Source organism: Hyla sarda, chromosome 5 (genome assembly GCF_029499605.1).
Source record: "Hyla sarda isolate aHylSar1 chromosome 5, aHylSar1.hap1, whole genome shotgun sequence".
Lineage (NCBI taxonomy): Eukaryota > Metazoa > Chordata > Amphibia > Anura > Hylidae > Hyla > Hyla sarda.
The window spans coordinates 122932768-122958901 of record NC_079193.1 but is presented as its reverse complement, the minus strand read 5'-3'; the positions used below and the strand labels follow the sequence as shown (position 1 = coordinate 122958901).

Genomic DNA, 26134 nt, shown 5'->3' with positions numbered 1-26134 from the left:
TGACATTCAGTCAGCGTTTTAACCCTTTAGGTGTTTCACAGGAATAGCAGCAAAGTGAAGGAGAAAATTCACAATCTTCATTTTTTACACTCGCATGTTTTTGTAGACCCAATTTTTGAATTTTTGCAAGGGGTAAAAAGGAGAAAATTTTTACTTGCTTTTGAAACCCAATTTCTCTCGAGTAAGGACATACCTCATATGTCTATGTAAAGTGTTCGGCGGGCGCAGTAGAGGGCTCAGAAGGGAAGGAGCGACAAATGGTTTTTGGGGGGCATGTCACATTTAGGAAGCCCTTATGGTGCCAGAACAGCAAAAAAAAAAAAAACACATGGCATACCATTTTGGAAACTAGACCCCTCGGGGAACATAACAAGGGGTAAAGTAAACCTTAATACCCCACAGGTGATTCACAACTTTTGCATACGTAAAAAAAAATAAAAAAAAAATTCCCTAAAATGCTTGGTTTCCCAAAAGTTTTACATTTTTAAAAAGGGTAATAGCAGAAAATACCCCCCAAAATTTGAAGCCCAATTTCTCCCGATTCAGAAAACACCCCATATGGGGGTGAAAAGTGCTCTGCTGGCGCACTACAGGTCTCAGAAGAGAAGGAGTCACATTTGGCTTTTTTGAAGGAAATTTTGCTCTGGGGGCATGCCGCATTTAGGAAGCCCCTATGGTGCCAGGACAGCAAAAAAAAAACACATGGCATACCATTTTGGAAACTAGACCCCTTGGGGAACGTAATAAGGGGTAAAGTGAACCTTAATACCCCACAGGGGTTTCACAACTTTTGCATATGTAAAAAAAAAAATTACCTAAAATGCTTGGTTTCCCCAAAAATTTACATCTTTACAAAGGGTTAAAGCAGAAAATACCCCGCAAAATCTGAAGCCCAATTTCTCCCGATTCAGAAAACGCCCCATATGGGGGTGAAAAGTGCTCTGCTGGCGCACTACAGATCTCAGAAGAGAAGGAGTCACATTTGGCTTTTTGAAAGCAAATTTTGCTCTGGGGGCATGCCGCATTTAGGAAGCCCCTATTGTGCCAGGACAGCAAAAAAAAAACACATGGCATACTATTTTGGAAACTAGACCCCTCGGGGAACGTAACAAGGGGTAATGTGAACCTTAATACCCCACAGGTGTTTCACGACTTTTGCATATGTAAAAAAAATTAAAAAAAATTTACCTAAAATGCCTCTTTTCCCCAAAATTTTACATTTTTAAAAAGGGTAAAAGCAGAAAATACCCCCCAAAATTTGTAACGCAATTTCTCCCGAGTACGGCGATACCCCATATGTGGCCCTAAACTGTTGCCTTGAAATACGACAGGGCTCCAAAGTGAGAGCGCCATGCGCATTTGAGGCCTAAATTAGGGACTTGCATAGGGGTGGATATAGGGGTATTCTACGCCAGTGATTCCCAAACAGGGTGCCTCCAGCTGTTGTAAAACTCCCAGCATGCCTGGACAGTCAGTGGCTATCTGGCAATACTGGGAGTAGTTGTTTTGCAACAGCTGGAGGCTCCATTTTGGAAACAGTGGCGTACCAGACGTTTTTCATTTTTATTGGGGAGGGGGGCTGTGTAGAGGTATGTGTATATGTAGTGATTTTTACTTTTTATTTTATTGTGTGTTAGTGTAGTGTAGTGTTTTTAGGGTACAGTCACACGGGCGGGGGTTCACAGTAGTTTCACGCTGGCAGTTTGAGCCGCAGCTCAAACTTGCAGCCGGATACTTACTGTAATCCTCCGCCCATGTGAGTGTACCCTGTACGTTCACATTGGGGGGGGGGGGGAACATCCAGCTGTTGCAAAACTACAACTCCCAGCATGTACGGTCTATCAGTGCATGCTGGGAGTTGTAGTTTTGCAACCGCTGTAGGCTCCGTTTTGGAAACAGTGGCGTACCAGACGTTTTTCATTTTTATTGGGGAGGGGAGGGGGGTTGTATAGGGGTATGTGTATACGTAGTGTTTTTTACTTTTTATTGTGTGTTAGTGTAGTGTTTTTAGGGTACAGTCGCACGGGCGGGGGGTTCACAGTAGTTTCTCGCTGGCAGTTTGAGCTGCGACAGAAAATTTGCCGCAGCGCAAACTTGCAGCCGGATACTTGCTGTAATCCTCCGCCCATGTGAGTGTACCCTGTATGTTCACATTGGGGGGGGGGGGACATCCAGCTGTTGCAAAACTACAACTCCCAGCATGTACGGTCTATCAGTGCATGCTGGGAGTTGTAGTTTTGCGACAGCTGGAGGCACACTGATTGTGAAACTCAGAGTTTGGTAACAAACTCAGTGTTTTGTAACCAGTGTGCCTTCAGCTGTTGCAAAAGCTACAACCCCCAGCATGTACGGACAGCGGAAGGGCATGCTGGGTCTTGTAGTTATGCAACAGCTGGAGGCATACTACTTTGGCTGGGGATGCTGGGGACTGTAGTTATGCAACAGCTGGAGACACACTGGTTTGCTACATAACTCAGTGTGCCTTCAGCTGTTGCAAAACTACAACTCTCAGCAGTCACCGACAGCCAACGGGCATGCTGGGAGTTGTAGTTATGCAACCAGCAGATGCACTACTACAACTCCCAGCATGCACTTTAGCTGTTGGTGCAAGCTGGGAGTTGTAGTTACACAACAGCTGAAGGTACACTTTTCCATAGAAAAAATGTGCCTCCAGCTGTTGCAAAACTACAAGTCCCAGCATGCCCTTTTTGCATGCTGGGAGCTGTTGCTAAGCAACAGCAGGAGGCTGTCACTCACCTCCAACGATCCTCGCCGCACAGGTCAGTCCCTCGTCGTCTCCGCCGCGGCCGTCGCTCCTGGGGCCCCGATCCCAACATTGACGCCCGGGATCGGGGTCCCCAGCTCCCGGGGTGCACGTCCCGCACCCGCTCACGTCCTCCGGAAGAGGGGCGGAGCGGGTTGCGGGAGTGACACCCGCAGCAGGCGCCCTGATTGGTCGGCCGGTAATCCGGCCGACGAATCAGGGCGATCGTGAGGTGGCACCAGTGCCACCTCACCCCTGCAGGCTCTGGCTGTTCGGGGCCGTCGGAGACGGCCCCGAACAGCCTGTAATTCAGGGTCACCGGGTCACTAGAGACCCGATTGACCCGGAATCTGCCGCAGATCTGCGGCCATCGCCAACATGGGGGGGCATAATGACCCCCCTGGGCGATATGCCCCGATGCCTGCTGAACGATTTCAGCAGGCATCGGGCACCGGCTCCCCTCCGGCTAGCGGCGGGGGGCCGGGATTTGACAGGACGTACTCAAACGTCCTGAGTCCTTAAGGACTCGGAAAAGGGGCCGTTTGAGTACGTCCTGCGTCCTTAAGGGGTTAAAGGGGTATTCCAGGCAAAACCTTTTTTTATATATATATCAACTGGCTCCGGAAAGTTAAACAGATTTGTAAATTACTTCTATTAAAAAAATCTTAATCCTTCCAATAGTTATTAGCTTCTGAAATTTTCTGTCTATCTGCTCAATGATGATGATGTCACATCCCGGGAGCTGTGCATGATGGGAGAATATCCCCATAGGAACTGCACAGCTCCCAGGACATGAGTCATCAGAGAGCAGTTAGACAGAAAACAACAACTCAACTTCAGAAGCTAATAACTATTGGAAGGATTAAGATTTTTTTTAATAGAAGTAATTTACAAATCTGTTTAACTTTCCGGAGCCAGTTGATATATATATATATATAAAAAAGGTTTTATCCTCAGTGTGAACGTGCTCCAACCACACAATAAACATTTGGTCTTATCTTGAAAATAAAAAAAAAGTCTATTGACAGTTATATATTCACTAGAGAGGATTCTCATCAGACCTCTATGGGTGATCAGGTCAGTGTGTCAATACAAAATAAAAAGAAAATGTTGGGAAGTCAAAAGTCTTTCCCATTTATTAGAAAAAGATTTAACCCCTTAAGGACTAAGACCTTTTTCACCTTAAGGACGCAGCCCTTTTTTGCAATTCTGACCACTATCACTGCATTTATAACTCTGGGATGCTTTTACCGATTATTCTGATTCAGAGACTGTTTTTTCGTGGCATATTCTACTTTAACACAGTGGTACATTTTCGTCATTACTTGCATCATTTCTTGGTGAAAAAATCCCCAAATTTCATGAAAATTTTGAAAATGTTGCATTTTTCGAACTTTGAAACTCTCTGCTTGTAAGGAAAATGGATATTCCAAATAAATGATATATTGATTCACAAATACAATATGTCTACTTTATGATTGCATCATAAAGTTGACATGCTTTTACGTTTGGAAGACATCAGAGGGCTTCAAAGTTCAGCAGCAATTTTCCAATTTTTCACAACATTTTCAAAATCAGAATTATTCAGGGACCAGTTCAGTTTTGAAGTGGATTTGATGGGTCTTCATATTAGAAATACCCCATAAATGACCCCATTATAAAAACTGCACCCCCAAAGTATCCAAAAGGACATTCAGTAAGTGTGTTAACCCTTTAGGTGTTTCACAGGAATAGCAGCAAAATAAAGGAGAAAATTCAAAATCTTCATTTTTTTACACTCGCATGTTCATGTAGACCCAGTTTTTGAAATTATACAAGGGGTAAAAGGAAAAAAAAGCCCCCAAAAATGTGTAACCCAATTTCTCTCGAGTAAGGAAATACCTCATATGTGGATGTCAAGTGTTCGGCGGGCGCAGTAGAGGGCTCAGACGGGAAGGAGTGACAATGGGATTTTGGAGAGTAAGTTTTTCTGAAATGGTCTTTGGGGGGCATGTCACATTAGGGAAGCCCATATGGTGCCAGAACAGCAAAAAAAAAAAAAGTCCAACATGGCATACTGTTTTCTAAACTACACCCCTCAAGGAACATAACAAGGGGTCCAGTGAGCCTTAACACCCCACAGGTGTTTGAAGACTTTTCCTTAAATTCGGATGTGTAAATGACATTTTTTTTTTCACAAAAATGCTGGTTTTCCTCCAAATTTAAAAAGGGGTTATAGGAGAAAATGCCACCCAAAATTTGTAACCCCATCTCTTCTGAGTATGGAAATACCCCATGTGTGGACGTCAAGTGCTTTGCTGGTGCACTACAATGCTCAGAAGAGAAGAAGTCACATTTGGCTTTTGGAAAGCAAATTTTGCTGAAATGGTTTTTGGGGGGCATGTTGCATTTAGGAAGCCCCTATGGTGCCGGAAAAGCAAAAAAACAAAACCACATGGCATACTATTTTGGAAACTACACCCCTCAAGGAACGTAGCAAGGGGTACAATGAGCCTTAACACCCCACGGGTGTTTGACAAATTTCCGCTAAAGTTGGACAGGAAAATGAAAAAAAATAATTAGTTTTCACTAAAATGCTGATGTTACCCCAAATTTTTCATTTTCACAAGGCGTAATTGGAGAAAAAGCCTCCCAAAATGAGTAACCCCATTTCTTCCGAGTATGGAAATACCCCATATGTGGATATAAAATGCTCTGCGGCAAACTACAATGCTCAGAATAGAAGAAGCACCATTGAGCGTTTGGTGAGAGAATTTGGTTGGAATAGAAGTTGGAGGCCATGTGCGTTTACAAAGCCCCCCGTGGTGCCAGAACAGTGGACCCCCCCCCCACATGTGAACCCATTTTGGAAACTACACCCCTCACAGAATTTAATAAGGGGTGCAGTGAACATTTACACCCCACTTGCGTTTGACAGATTTTGGAACAGTGGGCTGTGCAAATGAAAAATTAAATTTTTCATTTTCACAGACCACTGATCCAAAAATCTGTCAGACACTTGTGGGGTGTAAATGCTCACTGAACCCCTAATAACATTATGTGAGGGGTATGGTTTCTAAAATGGGGTCACATGTGGGGGGGGGGATCCACTGTTCTGGCACTATGGGGGCTTTGTAAACACACATGGCCTTCAATTTCAGACACATTCTCTCTCCAAAATCCCAATGGCATTCCTTCTCTTCTGAGCATTGTAGTGCACCCGCAGAGCACTTTACATCCACATATGGGGTATGCTCTTACTCAGAAGAAATGGGGCTACAAATTTTGGGGGGGCTTTTTCCTATTCTCCCTTGTGAAAATGAATAATGTAGGGTAACACCAGCATTTTTGTGAAAATGTTTTTTTTTTTTTTTTTTCATTTTCACATCCAACTTTAAAGAAAATTTGTCAAACACCTGTGGGGTGTTAAGGCTCACTGTACCCCTTGTTACATTCCGTGAGGTGTGTAGTTTTCAAAATGGGGTCACATCTGGGTATTTATTATTTTGCGTTTAGGTCAGAACCGCTGTAAAATCAGCCACCCCTGTGCAAATCACCAATTTAGACCTCAAATGTACATAGTGCGCACTCACTCCTGACCCTTGTTGTGCGTCCGCAGAACATTTTACGCCCACATATGGGGTATTTCTGTATTTAGGATAAATTGCGTTACCAATTTTGGGGGTCTTTTTTTCCTTTTACCGCTTGTGAAAATTAAAAGTATGGGGCAACACCAGCATGTTAGTGTAAAAATTATTTTTTTTACACTAGCATGCTGGTGTAGACCCCCAACTTTACCTTTTCTTAAAGGGTAAAAGGAGAAAAAGCCCCCCAAGATTTGTAACACATTTTCTCCCTAGAACAGAGATACCACATATGTATCCCTGATACGATGGGTCTACCCGGGGGATTTTTTTTAAATTTTTATGTGTTTTGGGTAGACAATTGAACACAGGCAATCTACTTTGTGTGCCCAAAATAAACTTAGATTTGTTTATAGCGATAATACCCTTAACCAGTGATAGGTTACATAATTAGTGCAATTGTGAAGTGTATTCCTCCATGGGATCCTTAGTCAATTTCATGTATGTGCAAATGCCTTCCAATTGTCTCAGACATTCACGGTCATAGTCTGCGGTGTTCAATAGAGCTATCCCCCCCCCCCCCCCCCTTTATCTGCAGAACAGATTGTTAACTCTTGGTTCTGTTGTCATTTTTTTATTGCTTGTTTTCCTTTATTATACTTTGGTATTTTAATTTTACGCAGATCACTTTCCACAAGTTTTTAAAAGTGGTAATGTCTGTTCCCAATCAGTTTGTATATAACCAGACTCTTATCTGTCTTTCCACAGGATGTTTTATAAAATAGTTTTTTAGACATGAATTTCTTCACCCCTACATACACATCAAGTTTCTTCAATGGATGGGTGGGCGCAAATTTTAAAGGGGTTCTCTGGTGCTTAGACATCTTATCCCCTATCCAATGGATAGGGGATAAGATGCCTGATCGCGGGAGTCACGCCGCTGGGGAGCCCTGTGATCTTGCACGCGGCACCCCGTTTGTAATCAGTCCCCGGAGCGTGTTCACTCCGGGTCTGATTACCGGTGACCACAGGGCCGGCGGTGTGTGACATCACGCCTCTGCCCCCGTGTGACGTCACTGTCCGCCCCTCAATGCAAGCCTATGGGAGGGGGCATGACAGCTATCACGCCCCCGCCCATAGGCTTGCATTGACGGGTGGAGCGTGACGTCACACGGGGGCGGAGGTATGAAGTCACACGCCGCCGGCCCTGTGGTCGCCAGTAATCAGACCCGGAGGGAACACGCTCCGGGGACTGATTACAAACGGGGTGCCGCGTGCAAGATCATGGGGGTCCCCAGCGGCGGGACTCCGGCAATAAGGCATCTTATGCCCTATCCTTTGGATAGGGGATAAGATGTCTAAGCACCGGAGAACCCCTTTAAACCCTTTTCCAAAAGGGTTTGTTGTGGTTTAGTGAGTATGTGACTACTTAAATTAATAATTGATGTTTTGGGTGTTTCTAATTTGGTTTTCCTATTTTCTGTGGAGGTTGGGATAGAATTTCTATTTCTGGTTCTTCTACGCGTGTTCTTTTTCTGGGGGTTGTGTTTAGATGTATCGATTGATGAATTTCTGCTACTACTATCTGGGTTTTTTGTTTTGGATTTTGACTGTGTCTTGGTTGGGGAGAAATTGGTTTTGATTTTGTATTTGCTGGGTATGAAATTTTCTTGGGGTGTGTGGTCTGCGATATGTGTAATAATTTTCGTACTGATAAGGTCTTGTGTGTGTCCTGTATGGTGAATTGTGATTTTGCCAACGTGGTTGCCAATGATGATTGTGATTTTGTGATGTTGGTATGTATGTCACATTCTTATTTTTCCCTAAAAAATGTTTTGTCTTCTATAAGGGGAAGATACCTGTTTTGAGTAGAGATCCCACAGGGATCTTCATTTGCTCTATTTTCAGGATTATTTGAATTGTTTGTTTTCTGCCATACTAATTTCTTACTTTTTCTATTCATTATTTCCATTTCTAACTTATCCAATTTTTTACATAAAAAATTCTGTTGCTTTAAATATTCAACATTTTGCTCAAAATTTTCAAGTTCTATCTTCAATTTATTTATTTCTAGATCGTGAATTTGTATCAGATTAATTATTTCTATTACGAGTTTCACCATACCACTTGAGTAATTTTTAATTTTTATTTATAATTTTCTTTATAAATCTTTTAAAGTGTCATTCCATTTTTTATTAAATTCTGGGTCATCTAGATCCCCAGCTGGAAATCTTTACAAAGTCCGACCCTTAGGGATTAACCCCTTAAGGACGAGCGCCGTAAATGTACGGCGCCGCTAATTACTTCTTAGCACATAGCGCCGTACATTTAAGGCGCAGCTTTCCTGGATCACCGCGTCTCCGGACACGGTGATCGGAAATGGATGACTGCTTATATCTATCAGCAGCCATCCCGGCATATCGCCCAGGGGGACGGGGGTCCCCCCCCCCCCCCATGTTGGCGATTGCGGCAAATCGTCAATTCAGACCGGAGATTTGCGCTATTCCGGGCGAAATCGGGTCTCTGGTGACCCGGAAAAAAAAGGGTGAATGGGGCTGTCCGAGACAGCCCCATTCACCCATACCCAGCAGGAGTGAGGTGGCATCTGCAGGGCCCTTGCAGAATCACAGCACTCACTGTATAATAATAATAATAATAATAATAATAATAATAATAATAATAATAATAATAATAATAATAATAATAATATATATATATATATATATATATATATATATATATATATATATGAATAATATATACTAAATTAATATACAATACTAAAAATTAATAATATAGAGACCAAAAAAAATGATAAAAACTGTATAAAAATTAAGTAATTGATGAATAGCCCTCTAAGAGTCCATCTGCATTTAATGCAGGCTGATACAGTCAATATCCTCAATGGGGAGAAAGATTACTGTCCAGTATTCAGTATATAACAGATAATCCAGTACCAGTGTATACTGGTATTAAATTACTATTATATTGTGTCCAAGACCTTTTGGCATATATATATATATATATATATATATATATATATATATATATATTCGACTGGGTCTCAGACCAATACTTGTATGTTACAGCTTAATAAGTTTGATCTTAGAAATAAGAGCACATTCAATCCTGTCTTGATGTCTCATCCCTTGGAGACCTTTATGTCTTTGGTACGACAAGATATTGAAATGTTAAAAGAGAGGCCCTCCGACAGGGAGCATCCTAATTTAACTAGGGCTGAGAGGATTGCCCTTGATCAGCTTGTCCATGACCACGATCTCACCATCAAGCCTGCGGACAAGGGTGGTGGGATCGTGGTCATGGACACAGCTGATTATAGGAAAGAGGTGTACAGACAACTCATGGACACTGATACATATCAATTGTTGGATAGAGATCCATGTCCTGATATACAGAAACGTTTCTCTAGTCTTGTTTGTGAATCGTTGGCAGCAGGTATTATTGATGGGCCACTCAAGGAATTTCTTTTAATACAATATCCCAAAACACCATCACTGTATATCCTACCAAAGGTTCACAAATCACTGTCTAATCCACCTGGCCGCCCGATTGTTTCGGGTAGGGAGGCGGTACTGAGTCATGCCTCAATTTTTTTTTGGACAAAGTTCTACGACCATTGGTCTTTAGGGCCCAGTCGTATATACGTGACACTAATGATTTTTTAAGTAAAATACACAATATCAACATACCTGCAGATACAATCCTGGTCTCATTTGACATTTCCAGTCTCTATACATCTATTGATCACAACAAAGGGATTGCTGCAGTTCAAAAGAAATTGGCGACAACAGACTTCCCCATAGCGGCCCAACATTTTATGTTAGATTTATTAAAATTAATTTTGACCAACAATTATTTTATTTTTGATGACAAATATTATTTACAGTTAGTTGGGACCGCTATGGGGACGAATGTTGCGCCAATGTATGCAAATCTATATGTTGGTTCATTGGAGGAAGACGTCGTCTATGTGTGCCGCCACTTCAGACATTGTCTGGGGTGGTGGCGCTACATTGACGACGTCTTCCTCCTGTGGAGTGGTTCCGAGGAAGAACTTCATACTTTTCATGAGTTCTTAACCCCTTAAGGACCGGAGGTTTTTCCGTTTTTGCATTTTCGTTTTTTGCTCCTTGCCTTTAAAAAATCATAACTCTTTCAAATTTACACCTAAAAATCCATATGATGGCTTATTTTTTGCGCCACCAATTCTACTTTGTAATGACGTCAGTCATTTTGCCCAAAAATCTATGGTGAAGCGGGAAAAAAAATCATTGTGCGACAAAATTGAAAAAAAAAACGCTGTTTTGTAACTTTTGGGGGCTTCCGTTTCTACGTAGTACATTTTTCGGTAAAAATGACACCTGATATGTATTCTGTAGGTCCATACGATTAAAATGATACCCTACTTATATAGGTTTGATTTTGTCGGACTTCTGGAAAAAATCATAACTACATGCAGGAAAATTAATACGTTTAAAATTGTCATCTTCTGACCCCTATAACTTTTTTATTTTTCCGTGTATGGGGCGGTATGAGGGCTCATTTTTTGCGCCGTGATCTGAAGTTTTTAACGGTACCATTTTTGCATTGATAGGACTTATTGATCACTTTTTATTCATTTTTAAATGATATAAAAAGTGACCAAAAATGCACTATTTTGGACTTTGGAATTTTTTTGCGCGCACGCCATTGACCGAGCGGTTTAATTAATGATATATTTTTATAATTCGGACATTTCCGCACGCGGTGATACCACATATGTTTATTTTTATTTTTATTTACACTGTGTTTTTTTTTTTATTGGAAAAGGGGGGTGATTCAAACTTTTAATAGGGGAGGAGTTAAATGATCTTTATTCACTTTTTTTTTTCACTTTTTTTTTGCAGTGTTATAGGTCCCATAGGGACCTATAACACTGCACACACTGATCTTCTATGTTGATCACTGGTTTCTCATAAGAAACCAGTGATCAACGATTCTGCCGGATGACTGCTCAGGCCTGGATCTCAGGCACTGAGCAGTCATTCGGCGATCGGACAGCGAGGAGGCAGGTAGGGGCCCTCCCGCTGTCCTGTCAGCTGTTCGGGATGCCGCGATTTCACCGCGGCTATCCCGAACAGCCCACTGAGCTAGCCGGGATGCTTTCGGTTTCACTTTAGACGCGGCGTTCAACTTTGAACGCCGCGTCTAAAGGGTTAATAGCGCGCGGCACAGCGATCAATGCCGCGCGCTATTAGCCACGGGTCCCGGCCGTTGTTAGAGGCCGGGCCCGACCCGCTATGACGCGGGGCCACGCCGTGGCCCCGCGTTATAGATCGGGAGTGGACACATGACGTTCCAGTACGTCATGTGTCCTTAAGGGGTTAAACAATATGGAGGACAAAATCAAATTTACTATGACTTATTCCAAACAAGAAGTGAGCTTTCTTGATGTGATGGTTTGCAAAACGGGACAACATTTAAATACTACATTATATTCCAAACCTACAGACAAAAATACTCTGCTCCATTTTCGGAGTTGCCATCCGCGTAAAATGGTTAACTCCTTGCCCTACAGCCAGATGCTGAGAGCAAGGAGGATCGTGGATGACAGTTCCAAGTTAATGGAAACATTAAATGTTATGTCTAGAAATTTCCAACAAAGGGGTTATCCTAATGATATCATTAATGCACATAAAGAGGAGGTACTAGCGCTAGATAGAGAATCTATTCTGAAACCCAAGACTAGAGCTAAGCATACTAGGATTCCTTTTATTTCTACCTATTCTGCACATAGTAACCATATCTCTAATATTCTGAATAAACACTGGCCTATTATGCGAGATAGCTTTAAAAACATCAGTGAGTTCAGAGTGAACCCTCTGATGTCGTACAGACGATCATATAACCTAAGAGACAAACTAGTAAAAACAGAGGTTCCTCCACAGAAAGCTAGTCATCAAACTTTCCTAGGATCCCAAAGAAAAGGATCCTTTCCTTGCCTTACGTGCATCAACTGTCCCTCAATGTTGAAGGGCAATGAGTTCACCCACCCCACAACACAGAAAAAATACCGGTTGAGACAGTTCCTGACGTGCGATTCCGGTTGGGTGGTCTATGTGTTGGTGTGCCCATGTGGACTGCTTTATGTGGGTCAAACCACGTGCAGTCTCAAGGTGCGCATCAACAACCATAGATACAGCATCCGTAAGCACAGGATGGATCTTCCTGTTTCAAAGCACTACACTGAAGTAGGGCACACTGATAAAGATTTAAAATTTATGGCACTAGAATCTGTTCCCAAGCCTAACAGGGGTGGTGATAGGTTGGCAAGGTTAAAACAGAGGGAATTCTGGTGGATTCATCAGTTAAACACACTCCGTCCTATTGGTCTTAATGTTGACTTCAATATAATATAATAAGAATGGTGAGCATATCTCCTATACTTTATTCATACCTCTTGACAATCTTCAACTATTACATCTGTTGATAAATTTATACAACTTCAGCTGGGACTTCTTTGACACAATTTAGATCTGCATTATTATGAATATGGATATGATTATTGCTATATATTATTATTATTGATTTGTACTAATTTTTTCTTTTTTTCTTTTTTACTTATTATTTTTTCAGTTTACAGAACCTCAAAGTGGAAGACACCTGTGCGACTGCTCATATAATTTTTATTTAATATTTTCATGCTTTTATAAGTATATTGATGTACATATAGATGGTGACATGGTCAATAGTGAGAGAAAAGACCCAGAGTGGGTACTCAATAAACCCAGATGTACTAACTACAAGTTCTTTTGGTTTCAACTATTCTTTTTCTATTTTGTTTATCTTTGCATTTAATCCTTTCATTATTTTTATACTTTAGAATTATGATTTATTTTATTTTATTTTATTTTCATTATTTTAACATCTGGAGGTTGGCCTAAAATATTATTATATATGCATGAGTCTATGGTGCTATTTTAGCACACTCCCAAAATTGGCTGTAGTGGGAACTCTAGTGAACCGGGGATTCCTAACAGAACCTCATGTTCATTGGATGAACCTTTGGCATCCTCGGGTGGTGACCCGGCTTCTGGACACATCCGGGGTTGCCCTACAAACCAGGGAGGGTCTCTAGTAGTTGGCCGTTATCCTCCTTCCCCAGCTCAAGGGAGAGAACATTAATAATAAAGAATTACACTGGTTTTGTGTACCAATATTTTTGATTTATTTACCATTTTATTTTATTTTATTTGCATTTAATATTTTTCATTATTTTTTACTTCATTTCTTATTTTTTACTTTTTATATTATTTTTTTATATTTTTTTATTTTTATTTTTATTTTTTATTTTTTAATTTTTATTTTTTATATTCTTTTATATACATTTTCATTTTATTTACATTTTTGTTTATCTACATTTCACTTAATTCTCCTATTCTGTGCAATATCTTATTACTCTATACATTGGGATTGATTGTGTGCCATTCTTTGGGCGCTGTTCACACACTAGACCATTCTCCATCTGACTCATTTGCTTCTCGCGGGCGCAAGTCCAGGCGTCTGTGGGCTCCATGACTACAGCATCACGTGATCGCTGTTAGTCATGTGACATGTTCACCTGACCGGAACTCGGTTGCTCGCAATAGTAGACGCCGAAAACGGCGTCCCATGCTGCGGGCGCCATACTGTTATGCTCAGGAGCATCTCACAGGTATCTCCACTTACTATCATAGTATACATTATTTAATATTGTCATCAGCTGCAGTTATTAATAGACAATTATATGTATTATGAGATTTTCAAGCATGTTTTTAATTCACTGCACATTTTATGTAATGCACTTTATATAATATGAATGTACACTTTTTGATACTGTTTATACTACCTGTAATGCAATGCATTTTTTGCACTTATGCACTTTATTTTGTTAATTGTTTATATTGATCATGATGTTGATTGTACACATATGTTTGGGTATATATACCCCCTACTTGAGTTGTGTCACTAAGCTTGAAAATGGTCCTATGGTAGGACAGAAACGTTGCTGCTATGTGAGCCAATAAATCACCACTTTTTTTCACGTCATTGAGGAGTGCTGCGCTTTTTCTACGTTTATATTACATGGACTTTGATCGGGTCTGGGGCGCTGGCACCCGCTGCTGTATTGGATAAGTAGTGCTGCAGATTTTCTTCATTGATATATATATATATATATATATATGAATAATATATACTAAATTAATATACAATACTAAAAATTAATAATATAGAGACCAAAAAAAATGATAAAAACTGTATAAAAATTAAGTAATTGATGAATAGCCCTCTAAGAGTCCATCTGCATTTAATGCAGGCTGATACAGTCAATATCCTCAATGGGGAGAAAGATTACTGTCCAGTATTCAGTATATAACAGATAATCCAGTACCAGTGTATACTGGTATTAAATTACTATTATATTGTGTCCAAGACCTTTTGGCATATATATATATATATATATATATATATATATATATATATATATATATATATATATATATATACTTTCTATATAAAGGGTTTCTATATATTTTTTAAATATTTGTATTTTTTTTATATATATTTAAAATTATTCTATACATATATATTTATAGCATTTGTACTATTTTTGATTCTATATGTCTATCGTCTATGTTTTGCTTAAATTTCCAGTGCACATAGATATATAATTTATTATAATATTCAATATATATACACCAATGCTACTATTATGAGTTGCTGTAACACATTTTTTAGCTCTATATATTTATTTAATATATTTTACTACGGTTCCCATTCATGCTTTTACCACTACTTTGTGTCTATTTACACTGGAAGTGATGTATTTGGTAGAGGAGGAGTATAACATATACAACTATATATAAGATAGCGATAGAGACGCCGACTATATTTAATATAATATTGCTGCTGAAGAAAAGACTAAGTATAGTCTTGAAATGCGTCCAGCCCCTTTTATATGAACTTTGAGACCAGTGCATAAGCCCCCCGAGAGCCCCAGTACCAATGGCCACTTACCCATCTAATTGCCAGCCAGGAGCGTGCTCCTCAGAGCCACGAGGCCGCGGCCGTGATCGCCAGCAGAAGCGCTGGAGCCACATCATCCGGAACCCACCGCCAGCCCTGACACTGTCATCCTAGGAGACGGCGGAGTCTCCAGACAGTTTCCTCTCGTGCAGAGAGTGTGAATGGTCGGACTCGAACGAAGAGACAATGCAAAAGCCTGCAGGAGGGATCGCAAGAGAGATCGCAGCATCCCCTAAGAAAGCCGGCGTTCTGGAGCGGTGAGATAACCTGTATCTTTTGCAATACAAAGTAGCTACTGAAATATTATAGGATACATCCTTACTACAGCGCTGCAACACATTCATTTATGCTACAAACTATTAATCTCCTTAGTATACTGGCAATTGGACATTGACTATCTGTATACACTGGTACTGGATTATCTGTTATATACTGAATACTGTACTGGACAATAATCTTTCTCCCCATTGAGGATATTGACTGTATCAGCCTGCATTAAATGCAGATGGACTCTTAGAAAGGCTATTCATCAATTACTTACTTTTATACAATTTTTATCATTTTTTTGTCTCTATATTATACATTTTTAGTATTGTATATTAATTTAGTATATTATATATATATATATATATATATATATATATATTATACAGTGAGTGCTGTGATTCTGCAAGGGACTCTGCAAGATCACGACTCACTGCGTCTCTCAAATTTATTTTATTAACAAATTAATAAATAATATCTTGATAAATAAACCAGTGGTGTCCTCATATTTTTATTATTAACTTGCGTCCATATATCCTTGACCTTGAGCCCCAATTATCTTTATATAATTTCTGTAATATTTTGGTACACCGGGGGTATAGGTGTAATTATTGGGCAGCCCCGGTCTATATTGGTTGCGGTGTGAACAAGAGCCATTCCATTTTTTCTCTATAAGATAAAACAGGTGATATAAAATAGGTGATTACCAGGACATCCACCAATAATATACACAAAGGCTCCCAAATTAGGAATAACCATAGCTCCATCTATAAAACCTCCTCTAAAATCCAATCAAACACAGTCTTGGATGAAGTCAAAAGGTTTCTTTTGTTGCGGTTCCTGTAGTGGCTGTACGGTTGCCACAGGTCCAAGAAAAATATCTATTGTACATTCCCAGGTGAATGATTTTAAGTGGCAGATTGAGGAATGTATTACATGCAACACCAGGGGGGTAGTGTATATTCTGGAATGTGGGTGCCACAAACAATATGTAGGAAGAACGAAAAGAACACAAAAATTTAGAGAAGCAGAACACAACAATATCAAAAAGGAGAACAAAAACACAGATTATCTTAGCATTTTTTAAAACATCACAAAAAGGACCCATCAAGTTTAACATTTACAGGTTTACAGATTAACGTATATACTCGAGTATAAGCAGAGTTTTTCAGCACGATTTTTCGTGCTGAAAACACCCCCCTTGGCTTATACTCGAGTGAACTCTCGACCCGCAGTGGTCTTCAACCTGCGGACCTCCAGAGGTTTCAAAACTACAACTCCCAGCAAGCCCGGGCAGCCATCGGCTGTCCGGGCTTGCTGGGAGTTGTAGTTTTGAAACCTCCGGAGGTCCGCAGGTTGAAGACCACTGCGGCCTTCGACATCATCCAGCCCCCTCTCACCCCCCTTTAGTTCTGTACAGTACTCACCTCCGCTCGGCGCTGGTCCGGTGCTGCAGGGCTGTCCGGAGAGGAGGTGGTCCGGTGGGATAGTGGTTCCTGGCTGCTATTTTCACCGGGGAGGCCTCTTCTAAGCGCTTCGGGCCCGGCCCCAGAATAGACACGTTGCCTTGACAACGACGCAGAGGTACGTTCATTGCCAACGTACTTCTGCGTCATTGTCAAGGCAAAGCCTCTATTCCGGGCCGGAAGCGCGGAGAAGAGTCGCCCCCGGTGAAGATAGCAGCCCGGAACCACTATCCCACCAGACCACCTCCTCTCCGGACAGTCCTGCAGCACCGGACCAGCGCCGAGCGGAGGTGAGTACTGTACAGAACTAAAGGGGGGTGAGAGGGGGCTGGATGATGTCGAAGGCCGCAGTGGTCTTCAACCTGCGGACCTCCGGAGGTTTCAAAACTACAACTCCCAGCAAGCCCGGACAGCCGATGGCTGCCCGGGCTTGCTGGGAGTTGTAGTTTTGAAACCTCTGGAGGTCCGCAGGTTGAAGACCACTGAGGGCGGATGATGAGAAGAGGATGATGAAGGGGGTGTGTGGGATGATGACAATAGGATGATGAAGGGGGGGGTGGGGATGATGAAGGGGGGTGTGTGGGATGATGACAAGGGGATGATGAAGGGGGGTGGGGATGATGACAAGGGGATGATGAAGGGGGGATGTGTGGGATGATGACAAGGGGATGATGAAGGGGGGGATGTGTGGGATGATGACAAGGGGATGATGAAGGGGGGATGTGTGGGATGATGACAAGGGGATGATGACAGGTGATGATGATGAGGGTCTGGATGATGACAGGCGGTGATGATGATGAGGATGTTAATGACGGGTCTGTATGATGACAGGGGGGGATGATGTATTTTCAACCCTAGGCTTATACTAGAGTCAATAACTTTTCCTGGGATTTTGGGTTGAAATTAGGGGTCTCGGCTTATACTCGGGTCGGCTTATACTCGAGTATATACGGTATAAGGAAAGATTGGAGAGGTGGAAGCTATATGATCAAAATGTCCAAAGCCGAGAGTAAAAAAAATATGAATTCGATACAATGGAGCCTAAGGGGCTGAATTCCAGATTTGAATTGTTTGGTTTTCTTTGAAGGTCTAGTCTGGGATCGTCACCCGCCGCCGGGTAGTAGAATTGTCGGCGGAGGCCGGTCCCACACCAGACCTTCAATATATCTGCAGTGAATATTTCTAATATTATGGTAGATTTATATACTATTTTTATAATTTTTTTACCTTATTTTTTTTTATTATTTTTGATCAGTTTTTTTCTTTTTGCTTTCTCATTTTATTCTTATTTTATATTTCATTTTTTATTTCATTATCTTTTTCTTTATTTCAATTTTTTTATATAAATTTTTATTCATTTTTAGTTTTATTTTCATGCTATTTTTATTTTATTTTTATATTTATTTTTATTGTACTTTATTCTACCACAGTTTTTTTTGACACACAAAAAATATTTCTCATCAACAAGTATTAACTATTCATTTTTTATGCCTCATTCACTTATTAAATATATGTGTGTGCCCACATTTTGTGCGAGTGAACACATCATTTTTATTCATTTTGTTCTATTTTTTATTTCTATGTTACATTTGCCTTTCTATTTTAGTGTGTTAATATAATTTATCATCTTGAAAATAATTTTCTATTGTATTTATCATCCTTGTACCGAATTTTATGAAACTTAATTTCGCACTGTGTGCATCTGGTCCGCAATACACCAGTGTGAACAAGGTTTGAACGTGATGTCATTGTTTGCCATTCTGCTTTTTTCTTTGTATGTATGTCTATCACTAAATGGAATAAATCCTGGTTTTGTACATTGCCCTTATGCCAGACAATTTCCTTCTAATCCATTTCTTATGTTGAATATAATTTATTTTAATATGAAACAAGTGTGGATTAACCATATAAATGTAATCCGCTTGCTGTTTTTTATACAATTTGTCTACTGAGGAAGGGGTCGGATCAAGTACCCTGAAACGTGTCTAGAGTCATTTATATCGTCTGAATATAGCACTAAAGAGAAGCACTGCTGCTTGGCTAAAATCCACATTGAAGTACCGGCTTTATTCATCACAAAAGATCCAGCCTTCCCCCCCTGATACTCTGTTCTGTGTTCGGCAACGCTGTCAGTCAGCCACGGGTCTCCTCCCGTGGGAGATCGCTCCATACAGCATACACAGAGCTAACAGCTGCCCGTATCAAAGAGAGCAACTCCAGCGCCCGCACTGTTACAACAGCCGCAGGACTTTTCATAAGGCCCGTTGCAGCACGAGACCAGCGGCCAGAGGATCGGTGAGATACAATTTAACAACTGTATAGGAAGATACTTCCAGTCATTTACAAGACTGTCTAAATTTTTTAACTACAGTTACTATTATATTAGCAACATTCTATGCCGGATTACCCGATTTTCATGCCGGATTATCAGAACATTCAAACCATAGATACAACTACATCCAGAAATAGAACTTTGAGATCCAGCTACAGTGTTTCATATATGTTTCTGCCAATGGCAGATAAGTATAAATATAGTGCATGATTCACATTTTATTGTTTTATTTTTTATCTTATTTTATTTATTCTTTTTTTTTTTTTTTTTTAAATAGTGCAATACTCTAATTAATGGCTGTCTTATGTTTAATATTATCATACAATTGTGCAATAAATTTGTACATCGTTATCAGACAATTTGTTTCCATCTATCATTGTGTACCATTTGGGATGGTAAAATCCTTGAGATATGATTAATGTTTTTTGAATGTTTCTTTTTCTATTATTGGTTGGTGAGGATTGACTTTATTAACCATTAATACCTCAGATTTTTGGGTTGTGAGCGGCACACACAATTCTTTCTTCATATGAAGCATGCTTAAGAACTGAGCGAACTTCATACCCGGTGGGTACCTGTTGCTATCAGCAGCCCACGTCTAATGCAAGACATGGATGATCGTGCAGATGTCTGCCATTAAACCTTTAGACATTGTGATCAAAGTTGATCATTGAGTCAAAAATGGGAAAACATTGCCAACGCATCGGGACCACCAGAACAAAATTACAACAAAGGCAGAGGGTCCCTACCGGCCTCCTGGTTTGTCCAATTAGCACTTTTTGGTTATGTCATATTCCAGAAAAAAGAAATAAAAAAATGCTATAAAAAAAAAAATTGTATCGATAATAACTACAGATCACAACGCAAAAAGTGGGCCCTAATACATCCCTTTATATGGAAAAATAAATGAGTTATAGGGATCAGAAACGACAATTTTTAAAAGTATAACAATAAAAACAATATCTATATAAATGTGTATTTTAATTGTATGGACCTTCAGAATGAAGATACTGTATAATTTTTACCGAAAAGTGCACTGCGTACAAACATAAGCCCCTAAATTTGCAAAATGGCATTTTTTTGGGCTCAAATATATATATATATATATATATATATATATTATTTTACCATAAATTTTGTAGTAAAATGAGTGATGTCATTACAAAGAACAATTGGTGGCACAAAAAACAAGCCCTCATGGGTGTTTAGGTGAAACATTTAAAGTGATATGCCTAATAGAAGGAGAGGAGGAAATACGGTACTATGAAAGTGCACTGGTGATGTGAGGTTGAAAATCTTTATATCCCCTTGCTCATAAATGTTGGATCTTTTCAGCAAAAAAAACAGATAATTAAGTTGTGACTACTGCACTTGCAAAAATGAAACAAAGCTCTGACGTGCAACATTTTACAAGAAAAAACCTGTGCACAGACAATGACAGATCTCCTCCCCCCCCCCAAATAAACTGAGAATATAACTAAGAGAAACCTGATTGTATTCTGGAAACCTACAAGATGATTTTAGCTTTGATTCTTCTATACATTTACCTGAAGCTCTTAAAGGGGGTACTCCCGTGGAAATTTTTTATTTTTTTTTATTTTTAATCAACTGGTGCCAGAAAGTTAAACAGATTTGTAAATTGAGATAAAGAAGCAGCCTCCGGCACAGCCGCCACCACTCCAAATATCAAGCAGACTGTAATGCCGGGATCGTCCGTAAATGTTAACAGGGGTGCTCAATCCAGAAGGTGCAGCAAGGTATGACAATCAAATAGAAGAAAGATGGCACCCACCACGTTGAATAATACGGTGATTTATTTGTGAACCGGCAGGACACAACAGATCGGGAGAGAGGGACGCCAGGTGAGCAATAGCTATTTCGTGCACAAGCGCACTTCTTCAGGCCACCCCCCACTGCCGTCAAGACCGGTAAAATATACCTGAGGATGACGTCAGTGGGCGTATGTTACCAACCATACACCCATAATAAGTGTAACAAAGTGAAAAAGTAGAAAAAGGTTAAAAACATACAAACAACACAATGTGACATTATAAAATACGGTAACAATCCTGCCAACAGGGAAATTAGATGAAAATTAGATAAAGGCGCAGAGATCCACTTTATCATTCAAGCCTGCTGGGCCCTGCGCACGCGTGCGCAGGATCCAGCCGGCTTCCCTCTGCAACAGTGTTCTTCTCCTGTCTCCCCCAGGAACGGACTTTACTTTTTCTACACCAAAGAACTTCAGTACTGAGGTATCTCCTTTATGCTCCTTATTTACATGATCGATAATCCTGGGACAACCTTTTAACGATCTTACTGAGTTGACATGTTCTCTAAAACGAATGTGCATAGGTCGTATCGTGCTTCCTATATAGAAGCGGCCACATGCACATTCTAACGCATAGACAACAGTCAGTGCGACAAGTAATCAATTCTTTCACTACTATGTCGGAACCTCCTAGTTTGTAATTCTTGCCTTTTTTTCAGGTATGTGCAAGTGCCACAACAATGGTTGCCCGATGGGGCGACATTGCTCAACCAGTCCCGACTTTTTTTTTTCAGCAGTGTAACGACTACTGGTAAGTAAACTACCTAGGTTTTGGACTTCCCTGAATGCTATAACTGGCCTCTCCTTGGTAAGATCCGCTAACAGCGGGTCTCTTTGAAGGAGTGGCCAGTTGTCACTAATAGCTTTTTTTAACCTGTTCGCCATAGGACTATAATTAAAGACAAATGAAAAGCGGCTAGAACTGGAATCCTCCTCTGGGGCAATTAAAGCTCTTTTTTTATTAGATTTTTTATATCTTTTTTTGGTGTTTTTAGGGTTCCCCCCTCAACAGGTTATTGCGGTCCTCAGCTGCCGCCCTACTAAAGGCAACTTCTATAACTTCCCTGGGATAGCCTCTCAAAGATTTGTAAATTACTTCTATTAAAAAATCTTAATCCTTCCAGTACTAATTAGCTGCTAATACTACTGAGGAAATGGTTTTCTTTTTGGAACACAGTGCTCTCTGCTGACACCTCTGTCCATTTTAAGAACTGTCCAGAGTAGGAGAAAATCCCCATAGCAAACATATGCTGCTCTGGACAGTTCCTAAAATGGACAAAATAGCAGAGAGCACTGTGGTCATGATGGCAGCAGAGAGCTCTGTGTTCCAAAAAGAAAACCATTTCCTCTGTAGTATACAAATTGATAATGGATCCAGCATGTCACCCAGTCAGAGGCTATATGCCCAGCAGAGGTGAGTGTTAGGCTCATGTTAGGGTCCCATCCGAAATGAGGCCACCTCCGTGTGGTGGATGGGGGGACACGTTTTGATCAAAAAGTGCGCTAAGGCCTCCATTTTTTTAACCAAGAGTGCTGCTGCAACCTTCTTTTTTTGTATACTCTGTATTTGCTACAGCAGCGTGCGCTCGTGTATTAGGTAGTTGTGCTGGCAATTTTTTTTTTTTGTGCAACTTAGGGGGAATGGCACCCTCTGTAGCCGTGCACTCCTCTCCTTTTTCACAGGAGATATTTAAAATTGAGGAGGCTATATGCCCAGCAGAGGTGAGTGTTATGAGTGTTAAGCTCAGAATGTGTGTTAGGGTCCCATCCAAAATGAGGCCACCTCCGTGTAGTGGATGGATGTGGGGGACACACACACACACACACACACACGTTTTGATCAAAAAGTGCGCTAAGAGCCTCCATTTTTTGACCAAGAGTGCTGCTGCTGTTTAACTTTCTGGCACTCGTTGATTTAAAAAAAAAAAGTTTTCCACAGGGGTACCCCTTTAAATAAGTAGTAATACTGTCTTTATTTACATAGCACCAACATATTCTGCAGTGCTATACAGAGACAGCGCCTGCTACCATTGGGGCTCATCATCTAAATTCCAAATCAGTATGGTGGACATTTATCAAGGGATTTATGGACATGCGCCTAAGCAAATTTTTGTGCAACTTTTGTGGGTAAGCATAAAGTAGCAAACACCCTTACCTAAGCAAACTTCAGCGGTCAGGAATTCATTAAGTGTGCAAAAAGTGTGCAAAAAGTCGCAAGCCCTCTCCAAAAAGTCGCAAGTCAAAGGAAGGCCAGACCTGGCTTACCAAAATGCCTTTTGACAGTATTGTTAAAAAGCAGCACAAAAAGTCCCAACTGAGACTTTTTGCAAAGCTCCGCTCCCTGGCCACCCACCTACTAGCTGTTGCAACTACAACTCCCAGCATGTCCTCACTGTAAGGGCATGCTGGGAGTTGTAGTTGCAACAGCTAGCAGGTGGTGGTAGATGCAGGCGGGTGCCCGTTGGCCAGGGAGCGGAGCCAGCTCACAGAAATATGGAACTACGGCACTGTAATTTCCCATTTTCCAGCTGGAGCCGTGATTGGCAAGGACTGACTGGCCAATCACGGCTCCGGACGGGAAATAGTAAAAATGAGTGCTGTAAGTTTCATATTGCTGTGAGCCGGCCAGCTCTGCTCTGGCCACCCGCCCGCATCTACCACCTTCCGCATCTTTTATTCGCCCACTAGCTGTTGCAACTACAACTACCAGCATGTCCTTACTTTCTCGCAAATTGCTATTTTACATACCCCAAAAACATGCTCCACTCATTTCTATGGGAGTGCCGGAGATGCATGAGAGTTGTAATCTGGTATCTTCGGTGCCCCTAAAGAAATGAATAGAGCTGGGTCTCCAATATTGAAATTTGCTCGGACACCGACAATAACACATTTATCCCCTATTATGTGGATAGGGGATAAGTTGTATTTGACAGAACAACTGTTTTAAGCCCCCAATGCATTGCTTTTTGATCAGTGAGCAGGCTATACTAGCAGATCTGTGACAAAAGCCATTAGAAGGCCTTGGTTTCCAAGACAACAGATTGACACCTAAGTGATGCAGCTGCAGGGTGCCAATCAGAACCCCGATAGGTTGAGTACCTGTAAAATAAGTGACTATATACTACAATCAACAGCAACTAACCTGAACATACAGGATTATGGTCTGGGTGGCCCTCTCTTTAACAAAGTGTACCTCATCTAAATTTGTCATGAAGAGAGAAATAGCGATGTTACCGTTGCTATATTATCCAGGGCTGGTGCGAGGATTTTTGCCACCCTAGGCAAAAGCTAATTTTGCCTCCCCCCTTGACCCTGCCCATTGGTCCCACCCCACCTAACTACTGGGGTGACACACCGTAACAAACCACCTCCTCATGTAATCACCTTACTACTGGGGTGACATTGTAACAGACCTCCTCCTCATGTAACCTCCTTACTACTGGGGTGACACACTGTACAAACCTCCTCCTCATATAATCTCCTTACTACTGGGGTGACACTGTACAAACCTCCTCCTCCTCATGTAATCTCCTTACTACTGGGGTGACACACTGTACAAACCTCCTCCTCCTCATGTAATCTCATTACTACTGGGGTGACACACTAACAAACCTTCTCCTCATGTAATCACCTTACTACTGGGGTGACACACTGTAACAAACCTCCTCCTCATATAATCTCCTTACTACTGGGGTGACAAACTGTAACTAACACTAGTTAAGCAAACAGTATCACACATTATAGATTAGATACAGGGGCTCAACAACCAGTATCAGACATAGGGGGATTAGATTCACAGCTCAACAGAGATATCACACATAGGGGGATTAGATACAGGGGCTCAGCAAACAGTATCACACATGGGGAATTAGATACACAGCTCAGCAGATAGGATCACACATGGGGGGATTAGATACACAGCTCAGCATACAGATAATACATGGGAGATTAGATACAGGGGCTCAGCAAACAGTATCACACATGGGGGGGATTAGATACACAGTTCAGCATACAGATCACACATGGGGGATTAGATACAGGGGCTCTGCAAACAGTATCACACATGGGGGATTAGATACACAGCTCAGCATACAGATCACACATGACAGGAATGTCCGATAGTTTTGACTGAGGATAGTACGAGGATAGTACAGTCCTGTAGTTGTGACTGAGGATAGTAGAGGATGGTACAGTATCTGTCAGCGCTTCTCAAGCATGATGAGGAGCTGGAAAGGGGTGTACAGTGGATCTCACAGTGCTCCTCCAGCAACATGAGTGGCAGGGCAGGGGTGTTGTGGGATAGGGGCGCTGTCACAGACGATCGCTGCTTTTCGCTTGGAGCACTACTCAAGCATGATAAGGCCTGGGGAGGGTATGTGCATCATTAGTAGAGCGCTACGTGGTGGTGCCATCAGGGCTGCGCTGGATGGTTAAAGATTTTGTTTGCTGCAACGGTCAGAGAGGTGCCCCCCTTCAGAGGCCACTCTAGGTGGTTGTCTAGTTTGTCTATAGACAGAGCCGGCCATGAGATTATCATTGAAAATTGGATTTCTAATAAATAACCTGGTACAAATGATCTAGAAAGAACAGCACTTCAAGGGGCCAAAAAAAAACCAAACACTTACTCTTTACACTCTCTGGACACATGCTTGGGTACTGTATATTTACAGTCCATGATCATCGTCAGGGTTTCACTGTCATTGGCTTCTTGGAATGGAGGAGTCCCACACACTAACATAAACAGGATGACACCCAGGCTCCAAATATCTGGAATGACAATAGAATCAAGTGAATATGTTAGCCCACAGAGTGCCATGCCATAGTTACATAGTTAGTATGGTTGAAAAA

At 41.1% G+C, this 26134-nt stretch overlaps 1 protein-coding gene across 4 annotated transcripts in view; it reads right to left on the bottom strand.

Annotated features, from left to right (window-relative positions):
• The window catches only part of SNRK (SNF related kinase), a 414130-nt gene that overhangs the window by 130004 nt on the left and 257992 nt on the right, over window positions 1–26134 (bottom strand). For all 4 annotated transcript variants that reach the window (XM_056520214.1, XM_056520213.1, XM_056520215.1 and 1 more), the window contains one exon: window positions 25912–26053. In XM_056520214.1, coding sequence (XP_056376189.1) covers window positions 25912–26053 — 142 coding nt within the window. The remainder of the gene's footprint in view (window positions 1–25911; window positions 26054–26134) is intronic.